The sequence below is a fragment of the Notamacropus eugenii genome, chromosome 5 (genome assembly GCF_028372415.1).
Source record: "Notamacropus eugenii isolate mMacEug1 chromosome 5, mMacEug1.pri_v2, whole genome shotgun sequence".
Lineage (NCBI taxonomy): Eukaryota > Metazoa > Chordata > Mammalia > Diprotodontia > Macropodidae > Notamacropus > Notamacropus eugenii.
In genome coordinates, this window is record NC_092876.1 from 277811830 (window position 1) to 277824130 (window position 12301).

Consider the following 12301-nt stretch of genomic DNA (forward strand, 5'->3'; position numbering starts at 1 on the left):
CCATAAAGGAGAGCAATATGCTTTGATCAGCAAAAGTACTCACAGGGAGGTAATCATGTTGAGTTTGAAGTAATGAAGCATATATCATCATATTTTTTTTAAAACCTCATATGAGACTCATAAATGGAGGTACAAAATCAGATAAACACAGTGAACACTGTATAGAATATAATCCTAGTCATTTTGCTATGTTAAGTTCATAGCACCTTTCACTTGAGGAAATACTGGATAGAAATGTATTTTTAGAGTTTCACGACCTCTGCTTAACTTTCTGCAATTATGCCTTATTGAATTAAAATAATAAATGAGTTCTACAACAAGTGCTTTTAGCTATACTTTATTTGGTATTCTCCCTCCAAGGATGTTCAAGGACCTAGAAAACATTTGATTTATATATAATAATTACTTCAGTTAAAAACCTTCTAAAAAGGTCTATGGTTCTAAGACAGTAGTGAGTCACAGGTTTGCAGGCTGTGGTTCTAATAATTCAACAAAAGGGTGCAGAACATAATAAGACACTTCTAATATTTCAGCAAGAAATATAATATGCAATTTCTTAAATAAGGAGTTTCAAAGCTTTTATTTGACTGAATTAGACAATATAACAAATCACCATTTCTTAAAGTGTTTAAATGCATGTTTATTTTAAATCCCCATTTATTTATAAGTTAGCATTATCTAACTCAGGTAAGACCACTGGGTTATACTAAATTCATAACATGAAGGACAATAATATTAGCTTAAGACCCAATAGTAATATTATATGATATGTGAGATGGCTTTCTGGGAGACAGAAGGGGGAGGGTTTACTAGAGATAAGCATGATGACATTAAAAAACAGAAGACATCAATAAAAACCTATTTTAAAAAAAAATTTTAAGCCAGCATTGGTGACTTATCCTGAGTTGCTAGAACAAAATACAAATATACTTGAGAAATCTGAATACAACTCAGTGTTAACAATTTTAAGGAAAAAAAAGATATTCTACTTAAGAAAAATGAGTAGTTTTGATAGCAATATATACAAGGCCTTACTAAATTTGCTAATTGCTATTGCCTAACATGTAGCCCTAAAATAATTTAAAATGTTAATATTTTGTTATGAGAAAAATCCACTAACTCATTACGTGTGACATTTTTTCATAACTCTTGTAATTTTAAAAAATATTTATTATGTGAAAAACTGTTGACACCTCACTTACAATGCAAGCAGGCAAGTATTGCAAAGACTATGTGTACATATATACATACATAAACATATGAATACACACTCCAAAACACACAATTGTGTATATTTATATATGTTTTAATTCAACAAACACCTAACTACACGCAAACTTAGCAACATATTCTCCAAAATGAAATGGGGCATTCCCTAACTGATGTTTCTTCATTTTTGTACTTCTTTTAGGCACACATCACATCCTAATTTATATCATACTCTGTGCGTGTGTGCGCGCGCGCGTGTGTGTATCAACTCCTACTAGATTGTAAATTTTTTGAAGACAAGGACTTTGTTTACTTCTCTTTTTATCTCACACAGCACCTAATCCAATTAAGCATACGGTAAGTGCTTACTATATCCTTGGTGGACATTAACTTAAAGATGAAAACATTAAATTGGCAACTCACTGCAGCTCGGTCCAGGAAGAATTGGTGAAACTCAAGGAAGATGCGTCGAGTTTCCTTGGAATTGGTCTGTTTGTACAAGTCTGAATAAAGATAACAGAGCTGCAGTAGATGAAACAACAAAGAGAAAGAAAGTGAGGGGTCATCATAAATTCAATCTGTTCATTTCCTAAAAGAACAGTCAGAAGACCTGATAAGTTATTTTAAGAAAAAAAATTATTACCAAGTTGCCAAGAACATTACTCTGAGCTTGATGGTGATTTTATTTATCTTTAGGTCCTGCTATGCCAGGTAAACAGGAAAAGTCTGAACTTCATGGGTGAGAATTCTTCCCCATTCCTCCATTCCCCACCCCACCCCACCCCACCTTCTAACTGTTGTATAAATGTGAACATCCGAACTTTAAGCTTTGAAAGGACTAAAGTTTACTTGTAAATAAGAATAATACGTCAAACAATGATTTTTCACCAATGTCGCAGGGTCGAACTGTGAAACCACATGGTGTAAGAAAACAGCTAGGTGAGCAGGGCGGGATCTCAGCAGTTCAATACTTTGGAAGCAGCTGCATTGTCCATTAATCTGTGAAGAGGAATAGATACATTGAGAGATTTATTACATTAGAGTGGGGGTTGGGGGTGTCTCCGCACAGAGTATTGTATGAGGAAAGCCACAACTGACCCACCTGGTCACATGTGACTTTGTGTTTTTTAACTGGGTAGAAGGAACACAAAATATAAGACTGTTAAGAGTAATTACAAGAATTCACAAGCTAAGTAAACTCTAGAGTCTCTCTGAAGATCAGTCAGCATTTCAAGGTGAACAGAATCATCTTGGAAGGTAAAGGAATGAACTAGATTAGAGAGTTTGGCTTCAACAATGTAGGGAGTCAAAAATTGCAAAAACTCATTTTACTCAAAGTGAAAATATGGTACTTCTTCCTGTACTAAGTAATAGCCATCCTACAAATTAGGTAAGAGTGCTGGGCATGGAGTCAGGAAAACTCACCTTTCTGAGTGTCCTGGCCTCAGACTCTTCTTACCTATGTGACCCTGGACAAGTCACTTAACCCTGTTTGACTCAGTTTCCTCATCTGTAAAATGAGCTGAAGAAAGAAATAGCAAACCACTCTATGATCTTTGCCAAGCAAATCCCCCAAAAGGAGTCACAAAGAGCTGGACACAACTGAAAAATGACTGAACAACAAAGTTATTGTAAAAAGCCTTTTAACTCAGCAATGGATTTCTTCAGCTTTTGGACAATCAGTTCAAATAACCACTTATTAAAGTGATGCAATGAAAAGAGCACTGGACCTGGAATCAGAAAGACCTAAATTCCAAGTCAGTCTCACATACTCAATAGCTGTGTGATCCTAGAGAACTACTTATTCTCTGTCTCTGATTCTTCATCTGTAAAATGAAGATAGTAATAGCACCTACTTCCAATGGTTTTGTTTTGGTTTTTGAGAATAAAATGAGATAGTATTTGTAAAGTGTTCTGTAAATTTTAAAGCATAAATGCTAGTGATGGTATGATGATGATGATGATGCAGTAGTGATACAAAGACGGAAGTGAAATCATCCCTGCCTTTGAAAGTTTACATCCTACTATGGGAAGATAATATATACCTATATAATTATATTCAAAATAAATATTAAATAAATACAAGGTAATGGAAGGGGAGAGAAAGACACTAGTCACTAGGGAATTCATGAAAGGCCTCACACATAAAATATGACATCTCTACTAAGATTTGAAGAAAACTAAGGATTTGAAGAGGTAAAGGTGAGGAGAGAAGGTATTCTGGTATGAAAGACAGTCTGTGCACAGGCACTGAGGCAGAAGATGGAATGTCTTCTATGAGAAACAGCAAGAAGGATAGTCTGGCTATATGCCAAAATGCATAAAGAGGGATGATACACAGTAATATTGGAAAGGTAGGGTAGAGCCAAGTTGAGAAGGGCTTTTTTTAATGGCATAGTTCTTATTTGAGGTAAGAGGAAGACAGAGTTTATTGAGTAGGACAGTGTCATGGATCTAATCTGTATTTTGGAAAATCCCTTTGGAAGCTGTATCCAGAATAGGTTGAAGAAGAGAAGAGACCAATCAACAGGGTAACAACAACAAGAGAGGTGTTGGGGGTTTGAACCGAAAAGGTGGTCATTTGTGTAGAAAGAAAAGGATATATTCAAAAGATATTGTGGAGACAGAAACAGTCAGACCAGGCAACCAACTAGGTATATATGTGGATAAAGGGAGATTGAGGCATTGAGATTAGGATGAAACTGAAAACATGAACAAGTGGCAGAATGATGATGTTCTCAATAGAAATGACAAAGCTCAGAAAAAAGGTGGATTTTGGGGAAAAGACAATGAATTCTATTCAGGGCATGTTGAGTTTGAGATGCCAAATAAGAGTAAACTGGAGCAGAGATTACCAAAGAGGGGGCCACTATTTGACCATAAGGTATGTGACTGGTTTGACAGTGGGAAGATGAGCTGTAGCTCACCTTCCACAGGTTTGTAGGTGGCTTGTCTCCAGCACATTTACCTTGCTCCTCCTTCAATATTGACCCCAACTCTACCTGCTCCCACTATTAGCCAACTTTGGCAAGAACTTCTCAAATACATTATAATCTAAACCATTCCCAAGAGCTTCACAGGCAAAATTTCTTGTTCCTTACCCTCAGCCCCACATCTTAGGCAATGGCCTATGAATATGCCCCTACCAGCACTTCTCATTTTTCAGTGAAAAAGATTGAGTGGTACAGGCTGAGCAGGCATGGAGGGGTTGCAATTACATTACTTTTCCCCCAAATCTCAACCTCTTGAGAACTTCCCTATGTCTGTCAAGGGTATTACTAGTTTCTCAACTGCCTCATTATTCTTGACTCCTCAGTTCTATAGAAACTGCACTCATCAAAATTACCAGGAAATCTAATTGCCATATCTGATAGTCTTTTTTCCTCAGTCTTCTTAACTTCTCTGTGGTATCTGACACGTGTTTACTTATTCTCTCCTCTTTGGGTTATGATGACATTTCTTTTTCTTGGTTCTTTTCCAGTCTGAATGCTCTTTCTCAGACTCCTTTACTATACTATCATCTATATCACATTCCAAAACTTCGGGTGTGCCGAAAGGCACTAACTATGGCTCTCCTCTCTTCATTTTGTATACTCTCTCACTTAGAGACTTCATCAGTTCCCCTGAGTTTAAATCATCTCAATGCAGATTATTTCCAGATATATGTATGTACACAAATATATACATATGTGTTTTACACACACACACACAGAGCATTATGCCTGATGCTTCACTTTTCCTTATCTCACACAGCTAACCAGTCACTAAATTACGTTGCTTTTACATTCATGACATCTCTTTTATCTGTCCCCTTCTCTCTACTCACATAGGCACCATGGCAGTATTAATCCCTCATCGCTTAAACTATTGCAACTGCTTCCTAACTAGCCTCCCTGCCTCAAGTTTCTCCTTTCTCCAATCCATCCTCCATGCAGTTGTCAAACTGTTTTCCCAAAGTGCAGATCTGACAGTGGCCCTCCCCTATATACTAAAACTTCAGTAGCTCTCTATTGATTCTAGGGTCAGATATTATTTCTCTTCATCTTTTCCTTCTTAATTTTTATTTCTGTGTAAGTTTCAGAATGTATATAATTACTAATACAGGATTACCTGTACGTAATTTATAAATAAGTAAATATACAGCAAATATGTAAATACAAATATTTTGGAAGAGTATACTCAAAAAACATATTGCTAATGGGGTACATGATCAAAAAAGTTTGGCGGCTACTAGGAGAATGAAGAGTGAACTTATATGTTTTTATTAGAACTATCACTAAATTTCTTTGCTATTCATTCTATGCATCATATAATTAACATAACACTATCACGATAATTATCCTATACCAACTCAAATTTGGGGGGATTAAGCTGTGAGGAAATAGGTAACAAGAGGACAGGCAAGATAAGGACAAGCTTGAGTTTACCCATATTTTTTTAAAGACTACTCAAAAGAAAAAAAATTCTAATGGATAATTATAGAATACATTCAGTGCCTCAAAGTCATATCAGCTTTAACCTCTGATGTTTCTAAATATAAAATTTAAATATAAAAAATTTTAAAAAAATTAAATATAAAAAAATTTAAATATAAAAAAATAGCTTTTACTAGTAGGGAGAAGTTTAAGGATAAAAATAGTAATTTACTCAACAGACTGTCAGCTTGAAAATTTAGCATCAAATTCTGGCAACTGCTGTTTCATGGCCCCAGGAAAGGGTTAGTTTTTGTTAACTAACGGGGCAATCTCTTAAAAACTGATAATTCCTGCTTTAGGAAAAACATCACCTGTTCATGTTCAGTGCCAAAGTCATCATCCTCTGCTCCAATGATCTGAGGTGCTGTTCGAATTAAGGGACTCCCAATGTTTGATTGAGTGTCCTGGGAAAGAATAATATATAAAGAACCATGTGTTAATATTTCAGTCAATAAGTATTTATTAAAAGCCTACTAAGTGTCAAGGCTAATTGCTGGGGATAAAGAGAAAGGCAAAAAACAGTCCCTGCTCTCAAAGAGCTCATAATCTAACAGTGGAGACAAAATGAAAAAACTACATACAGAAACAGAGATAATCAGTAGAGAGAAGGCACTAGAATTAAGTGAGAATCTGGAAAGAGAAAAAGTCATTCTCAGGACTAAAAGACTTAGCTTAGGTAACCTGAGAATGAATTTTTTTCAAATAAAAGTCCTCAAATATTTCAAAACGTGGATTACTTTGCTAGGGACAGAATCACCCGGAAGACTGACCTAACTCTCTTCTGTTTACCAGAGAATCCTCTAGAAGCCTTCTTTGGAGAGAGAGGCCTTTGTTTTACTACACTCTTGGCTACTAAACCTTCGTTATTTTACACTATCAGAAAAGGGAAGAGAGTAGAAGAAAAATGGGAGGAAGGGGTAGGGCCAGGAATGGAGAAGAGAAAGAAGGGGGAAGATACATGTTTATTGTGCTCCTATTATTTTCAAGACATAGTGCTCAGATGGAACCTAAGATTCTGCATTCTTATAATCCATTCACAGTGCCTTCAGGCAGCTTTTCTCTCTTCAATGGGATAGAATTCATTATGGAAGTCACAGTACTTAAAACTGAAGAGAAGACTTAGTCCAAATATCTCATCAAATGGTTAAGAAAACAGGTCCTGAGAGGTTAAGGGGCTCTCTCAAGTCCACAGATCTTGTTAATAGCAAGAGCTAGGTCTCAGCTATCTGAAACTCAAATTCCATCATCTTTCCATTATGTCTCCCCGCTATATTGTAATAAAAGGTGTTGAAATCATATTCTGATTCTTTCAAATGTACTAAACCTGCAAGTCTTAACAATCAAATGGCTAATTAATTGCTCTTTTATCTTCTTTTTTATCCCATTTTGGTTGAAAAACTATCCAAACACCAAATTCTACCTTTGCATTTTAGATTAAGCCATGAATTCTACCATACTTTAATGCTGTTTTAAAGTAATCAGAGGAGGCTTAAATAAAATAATTAACATTATGAAGTTCACTGGGTACTTACATTTTTTTTTCCTTTTATAGATCTCTCATTTTAGATGTACAGACTGTAGGGTAAGGGATCTAATATTCAGGACATAGATAACTTGAAAGGAGGAAGGATAAGAGATTCTCATCTAGAGTTGTTGCTACTTCAGCAGTTGAAAATTTAGCCAATATTTACTTAATCAAATATACACTTCAGCTGACAAAGTATGACATGAGCTACAAAAACTAGGTCTCCTATCATCATTTGCCTCATTAACTGAATCACTGAGGTTCTAGTATTGGTAAATGATAAATTCTATGGGAACCCAATCATTTGAGGCTAATTCAGTATCAGCAAAGTATTTAACAGAGATCACCAAAATATTTTTTAGCAATTACTAATCAAACTTAGATAAATGAAGTATTCTTGTGTCCTGACATGTTTAATAACACTTGGAATCTCTTTTAAATGCATTCCCAACTACCTCAGGCTCCTCTCTTCCCTCTGATGGGAAAGCTGCAGGGTAGAATACTAAACTCCTCTGAAAGTTTTCCTTTATAGGGGCTGGGATCTGAACTTTCCAGGTTAATTCTCCACTTTGTATTACCAGCTCGCTTAGGTTTGGAATACAAAGAACATCACACTCTTCCCTCCCTCTGCGTATCCACACCACTTTCCCCCTTCCAATATTCAGTTTCCTTTTTAGTGTTGTCTTTCTTTATTAGATTGTAAACTCCTTGAGGGTAGGGACTATCCTTCTTTCCGTTTGTTACTCCCGGCACTTAGCACATAAGTGGCACATAAATGTGTACTATGTTGAATTATACTGTAAATTGCAATTTCTAAAATTCTTTTTTCAAATTAAAAGTGAGAAGTTGTGAATGAATCTGACTGATATATATTGAGATTTATTATGACAATTATACCTTTTTTCCATGGAAAATAAACATAATTTATTTCCCACCTGTGGTCTGAAATCGACTCTTAGTTATAGACTCTCATGGAGACTTCAATGCAGTAAAGAAAACATGGTTGATGTATACCAGACAAAAGTCAAAGAGTGACAATAAGCTCTTATTTCACCAATATGTAACACCATCAGTACACCTAAGCACTGGTTGCTATTAAAAATGATTAGTTGTTTCAGGAAACAAGATGTTAAATCTAGTTCAAGAAGATTTTTAAAATAATAGTACACTCTAAACATATATGTAGCTTAAAAAAAAACAAACCTGGTTCTACTTAAGATGTTTGGATCTAGCTTCTTCTAGGTGTTTTCTGAACCCTACTAAAATTAAACAGCATCATCCACCACGAAAGAACTACCACATAGTCAGTTTGTAAATACTCCTCATAACACAACTGTGATATACTGGCTACATGCAAAAGAATGAATAATGGGAGCTGTTAAATTTACCTAAGTGGGAAGAACAGTTTAAAGGAAGATTTTAACTATGAACTGGAAAATATTTTCTTTTTTTTCCTGGAAAACATTTTCAAACAATGTGACGCTGCAGGAGAGGCAAGCAGTAGCAAAAATAATCCAAATTATCAAATAATGTAGAATTATAGAATCTAAAACATGGAAAGAGCTCAGATCATCTAATCTTTTTTTATATGTCAAGAGGCTGAAGCTCACAAAGGTTGAACTATTTATATTTACCTCAATGTCACATTAATTTTGCTTCTGTATAACTTTTGCAGCATTAATTACTTGCTTAATTACATCTTGCCAAACGTAACACATTTAGACGACCTTGCCTTCAGATATATTACTTGAAAAAGTATCTCACATTTCTGGAATAAAAATATGCTATACAAAAAAGCACCCAATTCATTCAAATATTTACTAAGCATCTTTTCTGTGAAAGGTACTTTTTAAAGGTGTTGTAAAGCACACGAAGATTTAAAAAAAAAATACAGCCTCAATTTCCAAAGAACTGGCAAACTCAAAGGAAGAGATAATATATATAATTACAATAAGAAGCAGAATGTTGGAAAGCCTGAGTGCCCTCTCCAAAGTTCCTACTGATCTCTTTCTTAGTTGACAAATCCCATGGCCTTTTCACAATCCTCACTTTCCTTGACTTCTCTGCAGTCTTTTGACACCATTGATCTCTCCCCTTTGATATTCTCTTCTCTCTAGGTTTTTGGAATACCACTCTCCTGATTTTTCTCCTACCTAACTACTCCTCTTTCTCCTTTGCTGGATCCTCCTCCAGAGCACACTCTCTAACCACAGAACCTGGGACATCTTCCCTTCTCCCTCTACATTACTTCACCTGGTAATCGCATCAACTCCCATGTATTTTAATTACCATTTCTATGCTGATGATTCTAAAATCTACCTTCCCTGCCTCAATCGCTCTCCTGACTTCCAATCTCACATCTCCAAATGCCTTTCAACGGATGTCCAGAGACATCTTAAACTCCCCACTTCAAAAAGGAACTCCTATCTTCCCTTAAAAAGACCAAAGTCTCTCCCTGCATCTAGGTCCTTCTCTAGTAGTCCTGATCTATATCATGCTACTGGACCCAAATGACTGGGTAGGAGAAAGTGAGTCTGGTGACTTTGCACAGCTCTCCCTCTCTTAAATCCAATTCACTTGCACTTTATGGTATCACCTTCTTGTTGTCATGGTCCTCTTTAAGAACAAAGGACAAACAACAACAAAGGGAAACACTATCCTTCCAGTCTCTCAACCCAGGAGACATTGTGGATTCCTCACTATCTCTCCTAGCTAAGCCTGTTGATTTTACCTTTGCAACATTGCTCCAATATGCCCTCTTCTCTCCTCTGATGCTGCACCCTCATCACCTCACACCTAGACTACTGTAATAGGCTGCTGGTGTGTCTGCCTGCCTCAAGTCTCTCTCCACCCCAGTGATTTTCCTAAAGTGCAGATCTGATCATATCATTTCTCCTACTCAATAAACTCCAGTGTCTCCCTATTGCCTCCAGGAGCAAATACAAAAGACTCTATTTAGCATTCAAAGATCTTTCATAACCTAGCCCCCTCTCACCTTTCCAGTCTTCTTACATCTTATTCATCAGCACATAATCTCTGATCCAGGGACACTGGTCTCCAGGCTATTCCACCCTGTCTCTCTGCTCCAGTTCTCTCTATCTCTCATGCCTGGAAGCCTTTTACTGGAAGCCTTCTTTGATCTCTCTTAATTTTAATATTTTCTGTTAATTATTTCCTATTTATCCAACATAGGCCTTGCTTTGTATTTGTTTGCATGTTGTCTCCCCCACTGCAGTGTAAGCTCTTAGAGGGCAGGAACTATCTTTTGCTGTCCTCCTCCTCCCTGCCTTTTTTTTTGTATTCCTAAGTGCTTAGCACAGTGCCTGGCACATAGTGATTTCTGATTTATTGATTGACTATTTCACTGGTACCCATGCAAAACAGAATTAAGTGATGAAGGCCTTATGGAAGAACAATGACTGGGTTGTAATATATATTACGGGAGGGAACTCCCAAATCAGTATCACAGATCCATCAGAGTATTTAAATTACTATCAATATAAGGCAAATACCATGAGTAGTATAAACAATGAGAACTGAAAATTCAAAAGTGCAAGAAAACCAAAAAGATTGACAACCTAGAGAAAGGACTCATAATTTAAAAAAAAACAGAATAAAAATAAAAGTTTTGCACTCAGATTTAAAAAAAAAACACCCAAGTATGATATTAGAAGGAGGGAGGGGAAGGTGACATAGTTAGAAGGCTATTTATATGAAAAAGACAAATGAGTTTGTAATGGGTTACAAAGATCAGTGAGTCAACATATGATGTGGGAGTCAACAATATTATGCTGATCTCTTAACTACCAAATCTAAGAGTTTTTTTTTTTTAATGCTCAACCTTCTTAACCATTCTGAAAGCTTTGACACTATCAATCACCCACTTTTCCTGAATATTCTCTCCTTTTCAGGAGTTTTGCAACACTGCTTTCTCTTGGTGGTTCTGCTACTTTTCTGCTCATACCTTGTCAGTCTCCTCCACTGTATTTTTATAAAAGTTACAACCAGTAACTGTGGCTATCTCCCAAGGTTCCACTCTGGGCCCTCTTCTCTTCTTCTTCTATACTGTTTCACTTGCTGCTCTCATCTCCCCAATTAGGATCTCTAGGCAGATCTAGCCCTAAGCTCCAGTCTCACATTACCAAATGCCTCTGAGACATCTCAAACAGACAACTTAAATTTGATATGTTCAAAACAGAAATTATTATCTTTCACCAAAATCTCTCCAGTCTTTCAAATTTCCTTACCACTCACAACTTAGTATTACCATTCTCCCAGTGACCCAGGTCTGCAACCTTTGTATGATCTTTGACTCTTACTCCCTCCACATAGTCAAGTTGTGGCCAAATCTTGTTGTTTCTGTCTACACAACATCTTAATTATGCCTCCTTCACTCCACTTATATAGCTACCACCCTGGTGAAGGTTCTCAATGTTTTCTGCACAGACTACTGCAATGGCCTGCTTCAGTGCATGAAGCTCCCTACCTCAAGTCTCTCCCAAATCAAACCTATCCTCCACTCCGCTGTCAAAATGACTTCCTAAAGAACAAGACTGACTTTGTCATCCTCTATTCAATCATTTTTAGTGGATCAAGTATGTTTGACTCTATTTTGGGCTTTTAAAATACTTCACAAACTGGCCCCTTCTTACCTTTTCAGTCTTCTTACACTTTACTCCCCACTCCATATATTCAACAATCCATCCACATGGGCCTGGTTCCACATATATCACTTCCCAATTCACTGCCTTTTCCTCATGCCTCATATACTGTCCTTCCTCATTTCTACCTCCCAGCTTCCTACAAGACTTGGCTCAAATTCCATTTTTTTACATGAGATCTCTTCTTTCCCCTCCCTCTCCCAGCATCTCCATTCCTAGTATCTTTCCTCTGAGATTATCCCCCATTTACAGTGTGTATGTATGTATATATACATATTTTTAAGCACATATATGTGTGTGGCGCATACATAGTTATGTTATGTTTTCTTCCTTATTAGAACATAAGCTCCTTAAGGCAAGGACCAATTTTTTTTGCCTATGTCTCCCAGTGCTTGGTACATAACATGAATTTAATAAACGTAGACTTGCCA

The 12301-nt window shown here is 36.5% G+C and overlaps 1 protein-coding gene across 6 annotated transcripts in view; it reads right to left on the bottom strand.

The window, feature by feature from the left end:
- Positions 1-12301, bottom strand: part of ARHGEF12 (Rho guanine nucleotide exchange factor 12) — a 177136-nt gene that overhangs the window by 34278 nt on the left and 130557 nt on the right. For all 6 annotated transcript variants that reach the window (XM_072612939.1, XM_072612935.1, XM_072612936.1 and 3 more), the window contains 3 exons: positions 5996-6088; positions 2098-2208; positions 1633-1731 (listed from right to left, as the gene is read on the bottom strand). In XM_072612939.1, coding sequence (XP_072469040.1) covers positions 1633-1731; positions 2098-2208; positions 5996-6088 — 303 coding nt within the window. The remainder of the gene's footprint in view (positions 1-1632; positions 1732-2097; positions 2209-5995; positions 6089-12301) is intronic.